The sequence below is a fragment of the Anser anser genome, assembly GCF_964211835.1.
Source record: "Anser anser genome assembly, chromosome: 8".
Taxonomy (NCBI): Eukaryota; Metazoa; Chordata; class Aves; order Anseriformes; family Anatidae; genus Anser; species Anser anser.
This window is the reverse complement of record NC_139728.1, coordinates 8,937,149-8,959,471: the sequence shown is the minus strand read 5'-3', so window position 1 is coordinate 8,959,471 and position 22,323 is coordinate 8,937,149. Positions and strand designations below refer to the sequence as shown.

The window sequence follows — 22,323 nt, the reverse complement described above, 5'->3', positions numbered from 1 at the left end:
AGCCAGGGCCACGCAGCCTGCCCTGGGCTCCCCAGAGAGACAGGCATCAGAGCCAGGATGGAGGAGGGAAGGTGGAAAGATAAGGACAGGGACACAAAGGCTCCTACAAGGGGAGAGGCAGAAGGAGAAAGAGAAGATGGCGCTACACAGAGAAGTGAGAGGAAGAGAATGAGATGCTACATGACAGGAAAGGCTAACCAGGTATGAGAGCTGCCCAGCAGCACCAGCTGTCCCCCACGAGCACTGCTGAACTCGTCTCGCAGCCAGGTGCGGACCAGAGGAGCAGTGCTGACCTGCTGCGTGGGAAGGGAGCGCCGTGCCGCCTCCTGTCCCTGCCGCAGCCCGGGAAGGGAAGACCCCAGCATGGGTGTGAGGCACGGGGTACACGATGCGTGAAGCGGTCACAAGGAGATGTGCAGCAGAGCAGGCAGGTCCCGATGGCACAGCCCAGCAAGATGGAGCTCTTCTGCTCCACCTGCTCTGGGTTCAGCTTCCCCAGCAAGCAGAAACAGATGCCCAGAGAGGTACAAAATTTGCTGTTGACACCTTGGGAAGTGATTGAGTACGAGACTGGATCCATACCCCTCTGCACTTGGGAAGTGATGGTCACTGGAAAGTTGTTGCTATTGCTTGTCAGTTCTTACATCAGCACCAACCCTCCCAGAGGAGGTGAAAGATGCCCTAGAAAAGCTACGGGCATGTGGAACCTGTGTGTGAGACATGCACTGCGACATACGGGAGCAGACCAGCCCAGACTCTGGGAGCAGGGACAGGTCTCAGTCACCCCGAACCATCTGTCCAAAAACAAAAACCAGAAGGAACGGTTCCTGCAAGGGCACTTGCAAGCCAGGGTGAGACAACTCAGTCAGTAAGCAAACAAACAAAAAACACCAGTGAAGTCATCAATGCTGGATTAGGATTTGGTTTGAGCACAAAACGAATCATTGGTCCTACGCTCAAAGACTTGCAAAAGAGCTCCAGGCAAGTGCCACTGTGTCTTGCAGCCCTTCTCAACTGCTCTGGCACCCACTTCTCCACATACACCCCCTTTTGTACCAGCAGCCATCGACCCAAGCTGGGGATGTCACTGGGTAGAAAAGTGGGGAGGGAGTACAAAAATTCACACTCATGCACTTGGGAGATGATAGAGAACATCTGGTGTTTCCTTCAGAGAAAGGGAATCTTTATTTGGCCCATGGGGGAGGGAGAAGGGGAAATAGAAGGAAAAAATCAACTAAAATGGAATGATTTGAATGTGCAAATACATCAGTGGCCACCGGGGTGAGTCAGGCAGGAACATACACGAGACACAGGTGGATTGCACTGATCGCCGTTTCCAAAGCAGCTCAAAAATGAGACAAAAAGCCCTGCACCAGTTCTACCGTACCGCTACTAAGTCCCAAAGCAACCCTCCCAGAGTCAGTGAGACAGGCTCGCTCAGTTAGTGAACCGTTTCCGTGGCAGGCGGCCGAGCACCAGTGCTCAGAAGGCATGCTGGGGTAGGACTCTCACACGCTCCTGTTCCCCACCTCCTATGGCGCCCTGTGTCTCCAGCCTGCTCAAACGCTCCAAGCTTCTTCCAAGAGCTTCTTCCAGCTGTCCCCGCAGCTCCTGGACCCCCTCCAGCTCCACCTGCAGAGTGCGGTCTCTCGCAGCACTAAGCGGACACGCCGCACAGAAGGGAAGAGGGTTAGACAGGCTGCAGCAAGCGCACAAATCGGCCCCTCCGTCTGGGGCTTCCTCTTCCTCCAGGCGCAGGCCCTGCACGCTCCCACAGGTGGCTTGGACACCTCTCGCCTCACCTCTCAGCCTCCCCGGAGCACGGCCATCCCCAAAAAAGGCTCCAGCCTGGGGCAGGGGACTCCTAGTCACAGCTGTTCTTCAGTACTTACCCAAGCACTCCACTTACGTGCTTCTCTTGCTGGCAGGTAGCTCAAATATCCCAGAGGCTGCAGCCCCATGAAGGGCAGGGGATTAGTGTGGAGGACAAAGAATGCAGGCCCCACACCACTGTGGGACAACCGCCTAGATAAAGGTCTGTCTAGGCGCTTATCAGCCCAACGGTTGGTTGGGAATTCGACAGGGAAAGCAGCCTCTGAAAGGTGGCCAAATGGGGGTGAGACGCTGAGCAAGGCAGGCGACAAGGATGGAAATCCCAGGGCCTGAACTAGAGGTGGCAGTGTGGGGAGGTCATGTAGCATTTAAATGCCTCTTTAGAGGAAAGCAGCCAAAAATCTGGACTCCCAGAACAATCGATGCCTTGGGGGTTACCCCAGCGGACCGCCCCCACGTGCCCCAGCAGCCAAGCAGGGCAGCAGAGCCGTGGCAGCCTCGCTTACCTGTCTGGGTGCGTGTGAAACTTCACCAGGCTGCTGTAGAGCTGCCTCTCTGCCTGGAGAGCCTCGTTCAGCCGATTCCTTTCAGCCACCAGCCCTTCCAGTATCAGTAACAACTGGTCAGAGAGAACAGACAAGATGCAACTCTTAGACAGATCAACAGAGGCACCTTGCTGCCCCAGAGAAACAGGGGCTTCTCCTTCCTGACGCACCAGCGCCTCTCCTGCTCATATCAAAGGGATCAAGTTAAGCACTGTCACCCTCCACAACAGACTTTGCCCTTGAGACAAATGCGAAAGGGAACCAATTCTCCTCTCTTTTGCAATTCCCCCCATCACATGCAGCCAGCCTTCAAGAACAAGCACACCTCGGCATGTCCAATTGTAGCTGAGCATCAGCAAAAATACAAACACACCCAGACTTGCCCCGCAGGGCACAGTACCTGCTGCTTTCTGCTTCCAGTAGCCTCTTGTCCTCGTGACTCCGCTACAGCCACTTTCTCCCGCAGCACCAGCACTTCTTGTGTCAGCCTTTCCACGGCTGGAATTTCTTCAGGATCCACCAGCTGCATCTGCAGATCCTGAAAACCAAGAGCAGGAGGGATCAGCGGAGACGGGATCAATAACAAGGACAGCTGGAGCTTTCTAACACTCCCTGCCCTGGAACACATTACCCAAAGTTTCCAGTGTTAGCAAAGACCCAGGTCTCCTAAGAAATGCCAGTGCACCCCGGGCATATTAAACACAGACAACTGCCTGGAGCAAGAATTGAGAAGGGACACAGCACATTCTGTCTGAAGTACTCTTGAAGAAGGGTTTTTGGTACACAAGGAGCAAAAAGCTAAATAACGGCCCTCTTGGGGTTTGGGGTCCTTGCCTTCTGGTCCAAGAAGGAGGGCTGTAGGCAAACCAGACGCAATCCCATCCCCGAACAGATACCCATGTTACTCTGAAGAGGCCCCTCGCTTTAGCAAAGGTACCCGGACACGGCTACCACAGCAAGCCTGCAGCTTGGTTCCCGATGTCTTACCATTCAGTGGAACGGAGTGACTTTGAGGGACAGATGTGGGGAAAGAAGGGACTCCTCCGCAGCCTGTGCAGAAGGAGCTGGCCCAGCAGCGCACGTTATCTCACCTTGATGAGGTCCTCTTTGATCTGGATGGTCCTGGTCAGGGACTCCATATCAGAGGCCTGCACCTGCAGTTCTTCCTCCTGCGTGGCCACAACAGACTGGAGAGCAGCGAGCTCCCGCTAGGGACAGAAGAGGAAGCCGTGAAAAACTTCAGAAAGCCAGAACCCAAAGCAAGCTGCTGCCCCATCTCTCACTGGGGGCACCCTCATGGTGGAGGGGGTCAAAATCTCCACGGACGGCCACCCAAGGGTCTCCATAGGCAAGGGAAACCAACACAGGCTTAAACCCCAGCTCACCCTGCTTTCCCTTTCCTTCTTTGCCATTAGCTCCAGCTCTTCTTTGGCGTTAACAAGATCCTTCTCCAGTTCTGCCGGTGATGCTGTGAGTGCAAAGACAGCTAGGTTACCGCAGGGTCACCACGTGTCAGCCGCTCCCGCTGACCGCAGGTAAGACAGAATCCCTCTCTTTGGTCAGACAGCTCCACGATGCTCGCGCTTCCCACCACACTGCCTCTTACTAAACACTCTTCTTCCCTTCCCGACTCTTAAACAGCAGCCCAAGACAACAGCGACAGCCCAGGCCTGCTGCCTCCACCCTGGCAAACTTCAGGTGTCCTGACCCCAAGGCAAAACCCAAACCAGTTGCACCCCAGCCTGAACCACAAAGTCAAAACCCCTTCCCTGGGCACCTCTTGAATTGAAGCATCTCACCTCAAACCAACACCAACCTCTTTTTAACGCTCCTACCCCCAAGACGTTCCTGAACCATCACCCAAAGGAGAGGCACAGCTTTATTTCCCAACGCCCACTCTTGCTCCAAACTCTCTACTCTCTGACAGTTTCACATAACCATGCTTCCCTCCACAGCAAAAAGCCCTGGTCACGGTGGAGGACTTTGAGAGAAGCTTTCACCCACCTCCCTCTGTCAGGCAGCTGTCCCCCTGTGGGGGTCCGGCAGGGGCTGTAGCTCCACAAGCTCTCTGCAGCATTTCCTGAAAACACAAAAGCCTCCAGGTTTACATCTTTACAGGGAACCCAGCACCTGCAGCTTCCCCAGGACTCTCAGACTGCAGCAAAGCTGCTGGCTGCTTCGTTGATGCCTCTGAAACGTGACAACGCAGTGAAGAGGGACTGGCCAGACAGTGGGGACGAGAGAGTTGCACCCAACCTGTAAGCTGGACGGTTGGGCAACAGGGCTTTGGTCTTGGTTTTTTTGGCCCTACGAGGTTGCTGACAGTGAGCTTCTTTATGGTAGGGATTAAACAGGTTTCACTCCGCTGCAGCAAGCGCATCTTTCAACTGGACTCTACGTAGACCTTTGTCTTCATCCAAGGACATGGCCCATAGGGACTATGCAGGAAGGAAAACACAGAGCTTGGCCCAAATACACATCTCTGGAAGTCTCTAGGGCTCACTTTCATCCTGGGAATAGAAATGAGCCACCTGTTGAAGGTTTTTAAGCAGCTGCAAACATGTCAGTTCACCATTAAACCATTAACAGCTGCTCTAGCTGGAGCATGGCATATGTGGCCTTAGAGCTGTGCTCAGCCTCCAAGGGGTTTTTAGCAAAGCTGCTTTAAAAATACCAACTCCAATTGTGGAAGAGACAGCAAACACCCAGCAGGCTCTGCCAAGAATTAGCGGGATCTAAAATTAGCTCCCTTGTCCCCTCCAGAATGTGACAATGTCAGGGAGGGGATTACAATGCAGCAGCACGGCCCAGCCCAAGGAAGGAGGGGGTCGGTGCTGGAAAGTCACAGGGTGGATTTCTTCCATTCTCACAAGTGCCCTGAGGACCCACATACAGCCTGATCAAAACAAAAGGAGACACTGAGTGACAAAGGCTGGTGAATCAACATCGGAGCATCCAGGCAACATTTCTGCTCCTAAGTTTCTTCTCATCCTCCTACAGGAAGCCTCTTCCCTAATCTCACTTTCAGTACTACCATTCTGTGGCGCTCCTCTCTCCCAGCTCCTCCCACAGCAATGAGTTCTCTCTAGAGCCCAAGGCCACAGGCAAAAGAACACAGCACACAACTCTTACTTGCAGGGGCTGTTGTTTGTCCTGCTTCAGCAGACTGGTACCAGCCGACTGGGTCCTGAGGGGCTCCTTCCCCAGCACGTGCTGGCGCAGGAGTTGCAACTCGCAGCTCCTTTCAGCCAAGGCGTGTGCCATCTTCTCGGTTGCTGTCTGATTGAACAGGGAAAAAAGGGAAAGGCAGGGCTGTGACCAGGGGTTGGATCCCCATCCCTCACCTTTCTTAGAGACTAAACGAAAACATCTCGATATTTATCTGTCGTTTGATAACAGAAGGGCTCTGCGAACAGCCCAGGAACTACTGCTCCTGGCCACTCGCAGTGACTCCACTGCAGCCCCCTCACCTCTGCTTGCTAGATCGCCGCAGCAGGGCTCAGCCTTGCAGAGGAACAAGTCCCTCAGTTTCCCTCACCCCATTCAGGAGGAAAGAGAGGCACAGAAGAGACAGAGATGGGGCTTTGCCTTTCAGCCCCCCTTTTTTGGAAAGGAAACTTGATGTAAAGTATTGCAGTTAACACTGAATCATATCCAGTGTGCAGGAGGAGGAATAAATACCACTTAAAGGGCCACAGGTCCTACATGCCTCATGCAATAGTTTGGCTAAAGTTTAAGTTAAAAGGCAAGGAGCAGAGCCTCCTCGGGCTTCTGAGCTACACAAGAAACAATCTTTCCTTCTGCTCTGGTGGCACCTATGTGAAGCAGCAACCCTCCCATGGCCCCTCCACATGGATGTCCAGGAGGATTCACACCTCCTTCCCCACCACACGCGCACCCGACAGCGCACAGGCCTGCCCTGCCCGTGTGCTGAGAGGGACCTGGCAGCTGAACGCTACTACAGGAGCGCCCCTTTCACAACGGCTCCCACGTGGTCTGTTGAGAGCGACCTGAAAGCAGCTTGGTGGCTCTCAAACGCTCAGCAGCTCCAGCCAGGCAACGCCAAAAGCAAAAGAGAACTGCTCTCTGGCTGCTGAACTCAAAGCAAAATCATCCACCACACCGCAGCACTGCACGCAACTCACTCTGCTCCACTGCTCCTTGGTGCTCATGGCCTGCAGCAGCTCCCGGATCTCAGCATCGTGCTCCATAGCCTGACGGTTCCTGTCGCTGAGGAGTTCCTGCAGCATTTTTTCCTTGCGCTGGAGACGCGAGCACAGCTCCTCTGCTACCTCGCTCTGCCCCGGGCCCAGCTTGCAGAGCAAAGTTGCTGTGAGCTCCTGAACAGAAGGAGAGGGAGAGATGGAGAGACACTGCTACCAACAAACCGCAGCCAGTTTGGGGAAGAGAAGCTCTTCAGCCTGGATGAGATGACTGTGTCTAAGCAAGCACAGGGATTTAGCAGTGCTGAAGGCAGCCAGCTTCCAAGGCACAGGCACAGGTTTAGGTGCCCTCCTCAGAGGCAGGCAGCCAGGAGGCCCCGGCCTGGGACCGCTCTCTCCACAGACAAACTGGCTGAAGGCTCAGGAGGCTAAGCCAAGGCCTCACCTCCACTTCCTTGTTCCTGTCATGCAGGCACGTCTGCAGCTGCTGGATGATCCCCTCCTGCTCCTTCTGCCTGCTGCAGGATTTGGCCTCCATCTCCTCCTTGAGCCAGCGGAGGTTTTGGCAGGTTGCTGACACCTGCTCCAGTTCCAGGGTTTTGGCTTTCAAGAGGCTCTCCAGGCTCTGAGGAGAGAGAACAGAAGCAGCTCAAGCAGGGACAGGGACTTTACCCTGAACACCACCACACACATCCCCATCCTCTCCAGGCCCCACACTCACCTCTACACCCAGCCCAGAAACACGAGTGACCCAGAAACTTGCCCAGCACACGGGGACAGAGGAAGCCAAGCCCCAGCACCCTCTCTCCCCAGCCACAGACGGAGCATTCACACAAGGATTCATTTTGCTCCGCACCACAGCCAAACCGGACCCAATGGGCCCAAGCACAAGCACTCACGTGAATGGTGGCCTCGTTGCTGGACAGGACGCTGCGCAGCCTCTCCTGGTCACCTCCACGCTCTCTTATGGAGAGACGGAGCTGTTGCAGCTCTTGCTCCTTCTTCTCCAGGGCAGAGAACTTCTCATCTACTGCTCGCTAGGGTGAGAGGAGGGAAATGCTCAGGATGGGGGAGAAGGGCTCTGCAGGGCCCCTTTCTGCGTGGGGCACCTCAGCTCTGCCTTTCAGAGGGCTCCTCTGGAAGGCTGGCCCAAGAAGAGCACACAGAACACGTGGTTGGCCTGGGCTCAGCCCAGAGACTGAGCCACAGGGAAACCAGGGAGATGTCACCTGTGCTCACCTCCAGAGCAGCATCCCTGTCACTGACTCGCTGCTGCAGCTTCTCCAGCATGGTGTCCATGGCTGCGGGGCTCCTGCCCAGGCTTTGCTGGCACTGCAGAAGTTCCCTCGATTCCTGAAGAAATAACACACACACACACTAGTACAACTGGCAGTCCAGGAAAAAAAAAAAAAACACAGCAGCACAGGAAACTCTGTGCTAATTACTAGACCCTACGTTGATGGGTATAAGAATCCTAGCACCTGTGTCTGGCCGACTAGTGCCTGTCAGGGCTCACCAGGCTTTTATGTGAGCTGAGGCCTTCGGACAGCCATGCTTCCTTCCTCACCTTGAGAACACAGAAACATCTCTTTTGTTCTCTTTGAGGGGCATGTAAGAAAGCTACAGACTGATTTTGCATCTCTAAATACCAAAGGAGAGAGGACCAGGGGCCCTGGCTAATCATGCTCTGTTTAGGTCTTCCTGCACCTCACCTGCAGCAGCTGTTCCTTGCGAGCCAGGTGCTGACTCAAACGCTGCACCCTCTGCTCCTGCGCCTGCAGCTCGCAGCACTTCTCCCATTCCACAGCCTGGATCTGCTGAGCCTTGTCCTGCAGCTCTGCCTGCAGCTGCTGGACCACAGCACGCAGCTCCTGCGAGAGAAAAACATTCAGCCCTCAACAGAGCTGTGAAGAGCAGACCAACCTGAAGGAGCTGAGAGCAACAAGGACCGTGGGAGCAGCCTAAAACGCTCTGCAATGTTACAGCTTTCACATCTCAAAATATTCTTCCATAGCAATGAAGTTGGAATTTATTTCTTCCCAGGAAATCCATCTAAATGCCTTGCTCTGGCCCCAGGCAGAGCTTACAGGCAATCACAGCTAACCTGCTGCAGCAGCAGAGGTTAACTCTGTAACACTGCAAGAAGAGATGGACATTTGCACCAGTGTACAAGCGTCCTTGGTGATTCTAACTCCTCAGATAGGAAGCAAAGGAGGCTGGAGAATTCCCCCTGACATATTTGAGACAAGGACCAGACTGGTGCAGGCAGAAGTGGTGAATGAGAGCAGAGTACTGCCTACACCAATGCTTCTTAACCCCTGCAACCCCAGAGATTTCCAGGCTAAGTGCTTGTCATACCTGGTTGTGTTTCCAGGTTGCCTCTTTCTGCTGCTCTTCCTCGTGCACCGTGGTCTCCAGGAGCTGGGTTGCCCTCCTGGCTTCAGCCAGCTGATGCTCTTTCTGGCGCTGAGCTCTTTTCAGTTTCTGCACCTCCAGCTGGGTGCAGAAAAGCGTGTTCTGAACATCCAGCAGGGCTGCCTGTTGCTCCTGAGAGGAGGGTGGGCTCTCTGACATCTGACGAGAGGAAAACAGAGAAACTCGGGATTCACTTCATAAGAAAGATTTAAAAATCGGGATCCCTGTAGAACCAAACCGGATGTATTTCAGGCTTTCCCAGCACGTACCTGCAACTGTCCCAGCTGGCTTCTGTGTAACATGTCCCGCAGCTTGGCCATTGTCTCATTCTGCCCTTCGATGACATGGTACAGCTCTTCTGTCTGAGGGTCAAAGGGTGGGAAGCCCCGTCACCGGCTAGCTAAGCACAAACCCTCCCATTGCAAGCCTCCAGCACAATTATGACACAGCAGTGCCACACAACAGTAAGACCTTCGCAAGAAACGATTTAATGAGCTCCAGGATGCACAGCAATGGCTTACGCATTTCTTTTCGATGGCTGCTTACAGGGTTAGCACACTTCTCTTTCAGTGAGCACCACCCCGCCCATCCAATCCTATTACCTCACTCTCCTTGCTCTTCAGGGCCTCGTTCAGACTCTGAATCGTACGATCTTGTCTCTGCGATGTTTCTTGGGCAGATTTTAACTCTAAATTCAGTTCATTCAGCTTTTCCTGTAACAACTGAACACGAAAAGATGTTGTTTTGTCTATCCTGCCCAATTAATGCTATATATAAACACCCTCGCTCAAGTCCCTACAGCCCAGGCATTCACCAGATCAAGATAAATGAGCCTCCTTCCAGAGTCTGCAAATACTGTTTGAGCTGGGTGGAGACCAGTGAATAAACAAACTCTTCTGTTCCTCCACAAGACTCTTTCAGTGCCTCTAGTCCTTCCAATGCAGCCTGCATGCGCAGGGTGGAGGCTCCATGCTCGGGTTCACATATCGGGCTGCCTCCCACAAGCTGTGGGACAGCGTTGCTCAGACTGCCCAGCACCCTTCCCAATTCCTACAGTTTGTTTCCTTAGGAGGGAAGAGCTGCTTCAGCACAAACATCTCCCAGTAGGTCTGAACAACAAGAAGAAAAATCACAGCGCCACACATGGAGAAGCTGTACGTTCCAAAAACTGTTCCTTTTGCTTCTGGGGTCCCCCAGAACATTGCAGCTGCACCTTTACCACCTTCCAGCCCCTTCTCTTCCCGCCTCCTTCCATCACCCAGGCACTGCTGCAGCAACTGCTGGTTGGAGTGATTCCACATTTGATCAGATCAGTGGCTTATCTGGCCTTCTGGCTTCAGCACAGAGGAACCTAAAGCGTGCCAGGATGCCAACAGCACGGCTGCAGAGCAAAGGGGAACTTCTCCCTAGTCTGTCTCTGATTTCCAACCTGAGACACTTCTGCCTTAGACATTTTTACCTGAAGAGAGTGACGTTATCTCAAACAGCTTCAGGACAGTGCTCTGCTTTCACCACGACATATAGGAGCAATGTAATTTGTGTATTTAAGCAACTGCTTGTTAGCATTTCTAAACACGCTGCTTGTTGGTATTGTTAGTCTTAAGATGATAGGCATCTTCCCTGGAACTGAATCAAGCCATGGTTTCTTAAAAAGCTGCTGCTGCCACATGATCTCCTCTTGTTATTCATTAGTTTACACACTTGTGATGTTATCTCTTCTCTAAGAGACACTCCCCCTAAACCTTTTAAACACTTCAACTGCATTTACTGACCCTTTTATTTCTCTGTCAACCTCTGTGGACCAGGCAGCTCCAAGAGCTTACAGATGTCCCCACATTATAAAAAAAGATCCCAATCCAACGGTTTTGTTGCTGGTTTTTTTTGTTTTCTCCCATTTAATCCGTTTTCCCAGAAGATATAATTTACCTTAGAGTTCAAGAGCATAACAAAGAACATCTACCCCTTGCAACACGTTAAATTTGATCTGTCTCAAGACAACTTAGCTTTCCTAGGAAAGACATGAGAGCCTTTAAAGCTAAATGAAAACAGGACCCCCCTCTGCGCTGATTTCCCTTAATGTTTGCAAAAAGAAAAAAGAAAAAGCAGGCAGCTGTCTAAGAAGGCGGGTGCCCTTCTCTCCTGCACCTGGCTCAGCCTGTGCAAATCCAAGAGTCAGGGAAAAACTCAGTGCCTAATGAGTCTGCTGAACACAAAGAAATACCTGGTTGGTAGCTTCCAGCTGCTGGATTTTGCCCTGCAGCTCCGTAGCACGCAGATCGGAGGCGTGCTGCCCGGCTGCGGGGTCACCTGGAGCTGGCTGCTCACGTTCATCTTGCAGATTCTGGGAAAAAAAAAAAAGGAGAGAAATGGCTCGAGACCTGCACCGGCTTCTGTTCTGTTGGCCAGCCCCCACAGACCTTGCAGTGTGGGCTTAAACACGCCCTTCTGGGCTTGTGTGCCTCCAGAAGAGCCTGCTGCCTGCATCTCCCTTCTCCTGCGTGGGGGCCTCCCTGCCTGACGTGCCAGCAGCTCCCTGCTTCCCCGAGGCTCTGCTCCTGCTCTGTCTCTCCTCACTCCCTTACTACGGACCCAGCGGCGTGTCTGGCTCTAACCGCCGTCTCCAGGCTGATGACAGATCTGCTCCTCACACCCAAACCACATCCCTGAAACCTCCCTCCCTCCTATGTGCCCCGCTAGCAGCTCCAGACGAACAGAGCTAGCGCTGAGCCGCGGTTCCCTTCAGCTCCCCGAGCCACAGCCAGCTCGGTGCCATAGCCGAGACTCCATTCACAAGATGCACCCACCCACCAGGAATGGGAGCAGCCTGCTTTCTGATGCGGGGCCCGCTGGCTGAGCGCGCACTAATCCCCCGTCAGCCCTTCTTACTATTTTTCTGTCCCCTGCCCAGCGAGCTGCTAACAGTTTACAGCAGCATCCAAACGGAGCCACCCCCGGGCTCATCGAGTGCTCCTGAACACCAGCAGCGACGCAGGACCGACCATACTGGTGCCTGTTTTAAGGGGGAGGCAACACAGGCCCCGACGGGCACAGAAGTGCAGCACAGAGGATATGAGAACACGCCAGAGCTTTTCAGAGATCTCACAGGTACATCAGGCAGCACAGGGAACAACAGCTGCCTCCAATTAGCCCTGTCCTATTGAATCCTCGTCTTCCTCACCCACAGGAACGCTGTCTGGGAAAGGCACGCAGTGCAGAGGAGCCCTCCCGGGCCCATGAGGGGCCTGCTACAGCATTTCTGATTCCCACATCTTGCTGCCACACTCTCTGCACTCTCCTTTATTTACAAATAGCGCCGAGCTGCCACTCGGCCTTCCTCCTGCTGCCACAACTCCTAGCCGTGACGTTTTCCTGTTAGCTTGCCACACAGGATCAATGCTCCCCTTTATGCTCCTGTTTTGTTAAGACTTCAGTGAAACCTCAACCAGCCACAGCAAATAATCCTGGCTTTGCCCAACCAGAAGGCTTCAGACAGGGAGAGCTGCTAGAATCTCCCCCGCAGTAACTATTTTGGAAGAAGGCTGATGAGAAGAACACACAGAGAGGCAGGAGGGGAAAACAGAAAACACCATCACAAACCTTTCCTCTCCATTTGCACATTCCAAGGAAAAATAAACCAAACAACCTGCAAACGGCTAAAAGCAGGGAGGGGAAAGGCAAAGCAAGCTCCAGAGTCCAAAGTCCCAAAGCCCAAGCTGCCTCCTCCCTCGTGCTTCAGTGCAGTCATCTCTCACCAGGCAGAGTGTGGCTCCCCACTTTATTTTTCCCCCCCTACATCAGCATTTTCACTGAAAATCTCTCCTCAGTGCCCTCTTTTCAGCACAGCTCCAGCAATGTCAGCACACGCTAACCGAAACAGAACGCTTCTTCAGAAAATGATGATAATAACAATAAGCACTGCGTTGTCTAGGCCTGCCAAGCTCACATCTGCACCAAACAGTGGGCAAAAGAGGGGCTGTCCGTAGGGCAATGCCTCCCTTGGTGCTGTGCTGGCAGCTGAGGCAGCTGTAAGAGCGCATCTGACGGAGGCTGGGTTTGGTGGCTTTTTCCTGGAGCTGCGGTGGTGAAAGGGCAGATCTGCTGGCTCAAGAAAACGGCCAGGAAGATGGTATCTAAGGGATTACCTGCCCCAGACACCACATTGCTCTTGGTCATCGTAAATTACGACAGCCAATTTAAAGGAGACTGCAGCTTCCAAAAAACAATAAGTGAACTGTGGTCCCGTACGTTCCCGTCACACTATCAGAAAGGCATTTATGCATATGAATCACCGGACTGCAATACCTGACTTTCACAAAAAGTGTTGGCTGTAGAAAGAAAAATATGAGAATCATTTTGTTAACCAGCAGCATCCAGCTTACCCTTTCTGCCGTTAAAACCGTCCAAACAATTAAGAGCTTTGCCCTTACGGCAGGCCCCGCTCAGCAGCTGCTGCTGCCACAGCAAGAAACGGGCGGTGAAAAACGCAGCAGGATGAATCCCTGGCAGGGACGGCGGGGTGGCAGAGGCTGGGGGTTACAGGAACTCCTCCAGGGCAGCTCCGACGCCAGGGTAGCAAAGCGTGACGCAAAGGGAAGCTGTGAGGGCGCCACGCTGACTGTGCCACGTTCTGTTACGAGAAAGCCTGTTTTTATGCTCCGAATCCATCCCTGGCAGTGAAAAGGAGCAGCAAGCACCACGGCACACAGGAGCAGCATCTACCCCCTGCCTTCTGTCTTCATTCACCGGCTAGAAGCGCGATGCTTCTGTGCACCAGAGGGAAATTCATCTTTAAGCGTTCTGCGCTCCGCCCTAACGATTTTCTGGTGGGTTTTACAGGAAGAGCAGACAGCTCTGGGAAACGCCTGAGCAGATGGGACAGCAAGCAGCAGTCCCGGAATGGGGAGCGTAATTCAGCACGGCTCCAGTTGCCATAGAAATAAACAAGCACTTTTCTAATCCCTGAGGCTACCTAGAGAATTAGGCAGCACTAAGGCTGCTAATGTGGATGCAATTAGCCTGACACGGATGTTCCTGAATTGAAGCTGACTGAGGCCTTCTATTCATTAAGGAAAGTGGCAAAGGAGCTACAAGTTCAGCTTTTTGACTGCATGCTAATGAAGATTTCATTAAAGCCAGCAAAACAGAGGCAATCCAGAGCGCCGTGAGGACTACCACCTAGGCAGGTACCGGCAGCAAGAAGCCCTGCGAAAGCGGGGGTGTTTGTTGCCTCTGCACAACACCTGCCGTTAATTGATGAATCCTTTCAAAGGCTCAGAAAATAAACCAGTTATGGAGAATACCAACCCTACAGTCACCCGCTGGCACAAAGCCACCTGCAAGGAAAACACCTTCTCCTCAGGGCACGCGCCGCAGATCTGCACGCTAGGCGGGTTGGAAGCCTGATCTGCAGAGGCAGGGCTCTGAAGGCAGGCGTTCCTGACGCTGTACCATTACCAGGGGACAAAGAAAACACGCTTGCTGGAAAACACGTGCCCAGGAGCTTAACATTTCCCTTCAGTCGCGGGTAAAAAAATCAACTAAAAGAGAAAGGCAAAGCGAAACTGGGATTTTCTCAGCAGAAAATGAGAAAGCATGCAAAGACCTTAGATCCAGCTAGCACGCTGCAGTCGCAGGGAGAGCTGAGGGAGGGAGGGCAGGTTGATTTCCCAGAACACAAAGAGGAAGCAGATGACAGGATAATGACAGGGGACAAACGGAGCACACCTAAAAAGGACCGAGCTGCCTATTCTTAGCCCCTGGTTCAGCTACACGTGGCTATCTGCATTATCTCAGCACAGAAGAATGCCTAATGGTCTCAAGAGGCAAGCTGCAGGGACGCCGCTCAATCGAACGGCTGCACGATGACCTCTACCTGTACCCGCAGCGGCATATAATCCTCACAGAGGTCGTCCCACAGCTCCTGCAGTTCAGAAATCTCCAAGGGAAGACCCAAAGAAGCCCTGGAAAGGGATTTTCTTTCTGCTGTCAGGAAACCAGAACCAGCATAGGCTAAGCCACCAGCAGCACTTCCATCTGCCAAGTCCCGGCTGAGCTTGGGAGGGGGCAAGGTGGACTTCACGGGAATAGGCAGCCTGCTGCCCCGCGGGCTCTGGATGGGTTTGTAGTCTAACCCCTTGATCAAGCTGAGGGCCAGCTCCAGCCTGTTCCCGCTCAGCGACGAGCTGGGGGTCACGCGGTCCTCTGCCAGGTCGTCACATTTGCCGTTCCCCTTCACCCCCTTATCTGCGTCTTCATCCTTCTGCTGCAGAGGGCCGGCCTCCACCGTCGTGTCCAGGGACTCAACGGAGGACGCGGGCGTGCCCTCCTCCATGCTCTCCCCATCCACTGGCCCTCTGGCACCAGCAGACTCCACCGTGTCGCACACGGATGACTCCTCGTTGCCCATGCTCGCTGACCACCGGCCGGACAGCCCGCAGGAGATGCTTCTGGCCACCTTTCGTGGCACTTTGCAAATTGCTTCATAGTCGGCATCGGCCACGCGCAGCGCCGCGCAGCCACGGCAGCGCCGCGGGCGGTTGCTCGCTCCCTCTGAAGCATGGCAGCTGTGTGGCTCCAGGCCGTGCTCGTCTTGCTCCGTCCAGTACTCGTACCCAGAATAAGCAAAGTCCTCCTGCAGGAGGGCGGCATACCGTACATCAGGCAGGTTAGAGAGGTCCACAGTCCCATCCCCGGCTCTGTCATCCGTGCCGGAGTCTTCGTTGTTCCTGCGGTACATGCTGGCGATGCAGAACTTGAGGCGGTCCTTCTCCAGCAGCAGCTTCTGCAGGCGCTCGATGGAGAGGGCTTCGATGCGCGCAATAACCGTGTCGAACCTGTAGATGCGGTCCAGCATGAAGGCACACTTGCTGCAAGCGAACTCGGCTTTGCCGTCCCGGCACAGCTCCCTGCCCAGGACGTGGGACAGCAGCACCTGGAGGTTGAGCTTGGCCGCCGTGTGGAAGATCCATCGCCGCTGGTTGCCGCACAGCTCCCGGGCGCAAATCCGGCACGTTTCCTTCATCCTCCCTCCTGACCAGCACCCACACCTACTTCTGGGGGCTCTCCAGGACCTTCCCTGGGCCTCTCTGGCTCCCTCAGCGCATCTCCCAGGGCTCTGCTCCCTCACCCTGAGCCCACCAGCACTTCGCAGCCCCCCTCGTCAGGGAGGAGGCCACACACTGGGACTCCTGGCACCACAGCGCCCTTCTGCCCTATGCCATCTCCTACACCTCAGCCCCAGGCCGCCCCCGTTTCTCCTCAGACCCCCTGTTCTCACAGACCCCCGTTTCTCCTCACAGATTCCCTGTATTTCTTCACAGACCCCCGTTTCTCCTCACAGATTCCCTGTATTTCTTCACAGACCCACGTTTCTCCTCACAGACGCCCGTATCCCCTCACAGACCCCTGTATCTCCTCACAGCCCCTCTATCACCTCTCAGACCCCTGTATTTCCTCTCAGACACCCCCTATCTCCTCGCAGTCCCCTGCCCCAGCCCGGCCGCTCCTCCTCCCCTCCCGTCACCACCGATGCTGCTGCCACGGCGGCGCCCGGCTTCTGGCTCACATTTCAAGATGGCGGCGGGCGGGCGGTGCCGCGCCCGCGCAGTGGCCGCGGGGGCTGCCGGGAGTTGTAGTCCGCCCGGGCACTGCCCGGTGTCGGCGGCAGCGACGGTGCGACAGCGCGACACCGGGCATGGCACCGCCGCCACCGCCACCAGCTGTGCCCACCTGCTCCTCCAGGTCGCGATTCTGGTCCGGCAGCGTCCCTGCGAGCTGGTGCCTGGCGGCTGGGTCCCCGCTGGGCTCCTCAGGGCTCCTGTGATGGGTGGCACGAGGTGCTCAGTGCCACCCCCAAGGTGCTCAGCGCCATCCCCGGGGTGCTCAGCGCCATCCCCGAGGTGCTCAGTGCCACCCCCGGGGTGCTCAGCGCCATCCCCTGAGGACACTCAGCACCCTAGGGGGATGCTCAGCACCCTACGGGGTTTGGGAGGGGACGTGGGACCTGAGGTCGGACGTGGCACCCACCTCCGTGCCGTGTCGTGTCGTCCGTCGCCGCTCCTGCTGTCCCCCTGTGCCCTCGCAGCCTCCTTCAGCCTGGCCGCCAGCTCCTGGCACCGCTGCGCCTCGGCCTTGGCCAGCGCGGTGGCCTGCTCCGCCTCGCTCCTGGCCAGCCTGGCCTCCTGCACGGCACCGGGTGAGCCCCAGGGAGCGGCACCGGCTCCCCACACCGGCCCCGCCACGGTCCCCGGCGCTCACCTCCTGCAGGAGCTGGATCTTGTTCTCCAGCAGCTCGTAGACGTGCTCCGACTCCCGCTGCCGCTCCTCATAGTGCTGCCGGAGCGCGGCCTCGCTGCGGTTCGACTGGTTCTCCGCGGCCACCCTGCCAGGCACGGCACGGTGTGGTATGGCACAGCATTACATGGCATGGCACGGCATGCTATGGCACAGCGTTACATGGCATGGCACAGCACGGCATGGCATGGTATGGTATGGCACTGCACTACATGGCATGAAACGGCATGGCACGGCACTATTACAGCACAGAGTTACGTGGCATGTCACAGAATGGCATGGCACAGCACGGCATGGCATGGCACAGCACAGTATTACATGGCATGGCGTGGCACGGTATGGCACAGCACAGTACGACATGGCATGGCACGGCACAGCACAGTATGGCACGGCACAGCAGAGTTTGGCACTCCATGGCAGGACACAGCACCCGCAGCGGGGACCCAGCAGGGCTCCTGACGTCCCCCGGCCAACAGGTGCTGCCCTTTATTTTTGGCTGGCACTGGGGCTGTAAGCGGAGCCGCGCTGGCTGCCCCCCCACCCCCGTTTCTTGTCCCCGCGCCTCACCAGGTTTTGTCCAGTGCCTGCTGCTTCTCCCGCAGCTCCCGCTTCAGGCTCTCCACCTCCACCTTCAGCTCGATGTTCTGTGGGGTCGGAGGGACGCAGGGTGGCCCTGTGCACATCCACCCCAAGGTGCTGGGGAAGCCCCCCCCGGCCCCACACAGCTCCCCGTGCTCATCAAAGGCAGAGCGGGGGCACAGCCCCTGCCCCACAGTAAGATTTTAGGTTCTCTTGGCCTCCCTGCTGTACTGGGGACACTCAGTAGCACTAGGGGCCGAGCCGCATAGGGCACTAGGGGCTCCACATGGCCCAGCCCACCCACCCAGGACAGCTGTAAAAGCAGCCAGGTTATTTATAATGCTAGCTCCCCACCAGCATGTGTGGGGGGCACCGGGATCTCCACCGCCAGCAGGGCAGATCCTGCCCTCCCCATCCCTCTCCCTGCTCCGGTCAAAGGCAGCGAGAAGCAAACTCCCCCCAGCCCCACTGCTGTGCCCGTTGCCCTCCCAGTGTCCCTGTCCCATGCTGATGGCTGCATGCCCCTATCCCCATCTCCTCTTGGTGGCCCCGCTCCTGGCAAAGGGACATCACTGGGGGGAAATCCAGGACGGAGCAGCACCCCGTCCCCATCCCCGTCCCCATCCCCATCCCCGTCCCCGTCCCCACAGGCGCGCTCACCCGCCGGTAGACATCGTCCCGGCTGCCCTCGCCCTTTTGCTGCACGCGCTCCTCCAGGAAGTAGATGCGGAGTTTGAGGCTGAAATTCTCCTTTTTGAGGTCGTTGAGGTGCTGGGACAGCGTGCGGTACCCGTTAGCCATGGCCGGTGCTCCATGGGGGGCACATCCCGGCACCCCTCACATGGCGGCGCCGGGGCCACGGCCGCTCCCTGCCCACCCGCAGCTCAGTGACGGGTGCCCCCGCCACGGCCCCTTTCCTTTTTTTTCGCCTCCCGGTGCTATTTGAGGAACCCGGCGGGGACAGACAAGTGGTGAAACCCGAGCCCCGGGCGGCCCCCGGACGTCAGCCAGGAGGGTGGCGAGGGGGAGCGCGGCGCCCCACTGGGACGGGGACGGCACGGGGGGGGTCCCCATCCCCTCCTGCCTGCGCTGGGGCTGACGCACGCATCCTGCATGCACCCCTCTGGGCCCCAGAGGTGGTCACCTTCTCGAAGTCCCGCAGAGTCTGCGTCTGGGCGAGGGGACCCTCCTCTAGGGCTCGGAGGGGACACATCTGTGCTGCGGGGACGGGATGGGGCCAAGCGCCTGGGGGGTGCAGGGTCCCCCCTGGTTCGGCCGGTGCGGTGTCCTCGTCGCAGTCACCCCATGGCCCCTCCGCCAGGGTGCCCCCACGGGGCGCAGCGTCCTCTCCTGCCATGCGGCTGGCCATGGGGACGTCACCATGGCAGGGGTCCCTACGAAGACGAGCCCACGTCACACAGGATTCCGCCACGGAAGGGGGAATTTCAACCGTTTTTTGCGTCTCCCCCTGCTGGAGGGGGTTTGCAGGTGGCTGCCGTGGCTCTTTTGGGGTGGCGTAGGAGATCTCGTGACCCCAAATGTCACCCCAAAGCCTGTCTGTCTGGAGTTCAGGGGGGCGAACTCCCAGCCGGTGCATGTGCGAGGGCGTGTGTGCATACGTGTGCTCCCATGGCCGGGCACGTCTGCTCGCAGCGCGCCGCCACCAGCCCCCGGGGGCTGTGCAGATGGCGGTGCCCGGCTGCGAGCACTTTGGCCCCATTAGCAGCCCTGACCCCCCTCTGCGGGCAGCAGGGCCACCTGAGCCCCCAATAAACCCCCCCCCAAAGCTCCCCTGGGGTTGGGAAGAGGGGCTGAGGATGCTGTGCAGGGTGCTCCCCCCAGGAGGACCCGCGTGCCCCCCTGCCTTATCGCGGCTCACCCGCTGCTGGCGGCAGCCGCCATCAGGTTTATTTTCAGCAGAGATGTATGAGTCATTTCAGGGTTTAAAGAATAAAGAAAACATGTTTTTTTCCTTAAAACAAAAACAAAAAAATCATTTCTCTGTATTTTTTTTTTCTAATCCCAAAGCTTTTTGGTGGGGGCCCTCAGGAGCAGTGGGCTCTTATTCCCTGAGCCCCCATGGGCACTTTGCTCTGTCCTGAGCAGGTCCCTGTGATGTGTGGCACAGCGGGTGCCCCAGGGCCGTGTCCCCGAAGCGGGGCACACCACAAGCACCTCACGGGCAGGACACATAGCACCACATCCTGGCAGCGACCAGAGGCAACAACCGTCACGAGGGGAAACTGGAGCATGATGGCCAGGAATGGCCAGGCATGGCCCTGCACCCTGCCAGGCATCATACGCGAGGAGGCATGGCACCCAGAGGCACCCAGAGCCACTCAGAGCCACCCAGAGGCACCCAGAGCCACCCAGAGGCACCCAGAGCCATGACATCCAAGGAGCTTGGTACCCAGAGGCATGATGCCCAAGGAGACCCACTACCCATAAGCACAACATCCACGGAGGCACGCTAACTGGAGGCGTGTTATCAGAGGAGGCAGGACACTCAGAGGCAAAGCATCCAAGGAGACACGGTACTCGAGTCAAGGTGCACCAGGAGGAGGCACAATTCTCAAGGAAGCGCAATATCCAGAGGCACGATACGCCCGAAAGGCACAACACCCGAGGAGGCAAAACACTCAGTGGCGCAAAATCCAAAGAGGCACTGTACCCAAAAGCACAACACCCAAGCAGGTAAAACACTCAGTGGCACAAAATCTGCAGAGGCATGATTCCCAGAAGTGTAACACCCCGAGACACGATACCCAAGGGAGCACGATATCCCAACGCCCGGTACCACAGAGGTGTGATACCCGGGGGCGCGGTGCCCACGCAGATGCGATACCCGATGAGGCAGGAAAGGAACGCAGTGGCGCGATGCCCACGGCGGTGAAACACCCAGGCAGGAGGGTGCCCGGCCCCGTGGCTCCTGCGTCCCAGCCAGCACCCCCAGTACCCAAACTTGGAGCCCTGTGCTGGGCTGTGGGGACAATGCTGGGAATTCATTAGCAGCAAAGGGGAGGACAGCGTGGTGCTGCAGGAGGACAAGAGCCCTTTCATGCCAGCTGTGCCGCCCCTGGAGCACAGAGCAGAGCTGGGGTGCGCATCCCTGGGGGGCACATCCCTGGGGTGCACACCCCTCGGCCCCCCCACCCTCCGGGCAGCACCACCCACCTCCAGCGTGCCCTGGGGCCCACGGGCAGCCTGGCACGAGGGGTGCCACGCGGCCCTGACTCACAGCACCCGCTGACTCACGGCATCCGAGCGGCCGCGCCGGGACCAGCACCCTGGGGTGCCACGGGGCGAGGGGAGAGGGCAAGGGCCACGGCATAGCGGGGTGCACAAGGGAGGCTGATGCCCCGTGGGACAGCATCCCCAACGTGCCCGGCACCGCACAGCGCACCGAGCCGGAGACTCGCCTCCTCCTGCTGCTGGATCACCTCTCACGGGTGGAGGGAGGGGCGGCAGCCCCCGGCCCCGTGCGCAAGCCCTGGTGAGGGCCAGCAGGGCCGGGATGCGTGGCACTGCCTGGCTCCACGCTGCCTCGTGGCACAAACGTCTCGGAGAGGGCCCAGGGCCACGGCGGGGAGGTGGAGCCGGGGCCAGGCGGCCAGCACGGCGGGTGTGCCTCTGCGGGCACGCACGGCACCACCGCGGACCACCCGCAGCCGGGGCACGGCACAAGGTGTCCATTGAGCGCGGCGGGACGGGGGGGAGCCGGGGGCTGGCGGTGCTCAAACTCCAGGCCAGGGTGGCTGCCAGCACCGCAGGCCCGGGGCTTTGGGGACAGGGACCAGAGGGGTGAGCGGGAAGGATGGGAGAGCTGGGGGAGACGGGGCGAGCCCCACAGCCTGCGCCCCAAATCAGGGCCCTTCCCGCAGCGCCACCGCTGCTCCCAGCAAGGCCCACCTGCGCGGTGACCCCATGCTGGTGCCACCGCGGTGACAGCCAGCAGCTCGGCCCCGCCGTGCGGCACAGCACGCCCTGCCCAGCACCCACGGGTCCCCACGGCGCGCTGCTGGATGAGGCCCCGCTCCCATCCCGCAGCTCCCCCGGAGGGATGCGCAGGAGCCGGGCAGGACGATGGGGGGGGGGGGGGGGTCCCGCAGCCCCCACGCGTGTCCCGGTCCCCACGCGTGTCCCAGCCCCGCGGCCACCCCGAGCCGCCTCCCCACGGGTGCCCGCGGAGCCCCCGCACGCCCCCAGCCCCCGTGGCCTCACCTCCGCCGCGGGGCTCGCATCCTGCCCCCCGGCCTCCGCCGCTCCCGGCCTCCGGGGGGCACCGGGGGGCACCGGGGGGCGCTCCGCAGCCGCTGCCGGGCAGCCCCAGCGTGCGCCGGGGAGGCGGCTCTGCGGCACCGGCCGGCTCCGCCCGCAGCTGCATCCCTCCTCCTCCTCCTCCTCCTTCATCCCTCCTCCTTCATCCCTCCTCCTCCTCCTTCATCCCTCCTCCATCCCTCCTCCTCCTCCTCCTCCTCCTCCTCCTCCTCCTCCTC

The 22,323-nt window shown here is 57.6% G+C and overlaps 1 protein-coding gene across 11 annotated transcripts in view; it reads right to left on the bottom strand.

The window, feature by feature from the left end:
• The window catches only part of PDE4DIP (phosphodiesterase 4D interacting protein), a 31,774-nt gene extending 9,572 nt beyond the window's left edge, over positions 1-22,202 (bottom strand). For 3 of the 11 annotated variants that reach the window (XM_083847675.1, XM_083847679.1, XM_083847678.1), the window contains exons 1-17: positions 14,829-16,614; positions 11,178-11,297; positions 9,559-9,678; positions 9,226-9,318; positions 8,900-9,115; positions 8,254-8,412; positions 7,781-7,894; positions 7,441-7,578; positions 6,987-7,166; positions 6,524-6,718; positions 5,511-5,657; positions 4,383-4,458; positions 3,764-3,846; positions 3,470-3,586; positions 2,779-2,916; positions 2,340-2,452; positions 1,530-1,657 (exon numbers count right to left, since the gene is read on the bottom strand). In XM_083847675.1, the coding sequence (XP_083703801.1) occupies positions 1,530-1,657; positions 2,340-2,452; positions 2,779-2,916; positions 3,470-3,586; positions 3,764-3,846; positions 4,383-4,458; positions 5,511-5,657; positions 6,524-6,718; positions 6,987-7,166; positions 7,441-7,578; positions 7,781-7,894; positions 8,254-8,412; positions 8,900-9,115; positions 9,226-9,318; positions 9,559-9,678; positions 11,178-11,297; positions 14,829-15,977 (3,286 nt within the window). In that variant the 5' untranslated portion in view covers positions 15,978-16,614. Of the gene's footprint in view, positions 1-1,529; positions 1,658-2,339; positions 2,453-2,778; positions 2,917-3,469; positions 3,587-3,763; positions 3,847-4,382; positions 4,459-5,510; positions 5,658-6,523; positions 6,719-6,986; positions 7,167-7,440; positions 7,579-7,780; positions 7,895-8,253; positions 8,413-8,899; positions 9,116-9,225; positions 9,319-9,558; positions 9,679-11,177; positions 11,298-14,828; positions 16,615-16,684; positions 16,773-16,981; positions 17,137-17,212; positions 17,337-17,815; positions 17,893-18,487; positions 18,599-18,971; positions 21,216-22,048 lie in introns of those variants that run through there. The other 8 variants (XM_083847682.1, XM_083847684.1, XM_083847683.1 and 5 more) reach the window with 7 other exon arrangements.
• Positions 22,203-22,323: the final 121 nt, after the last annotated feature.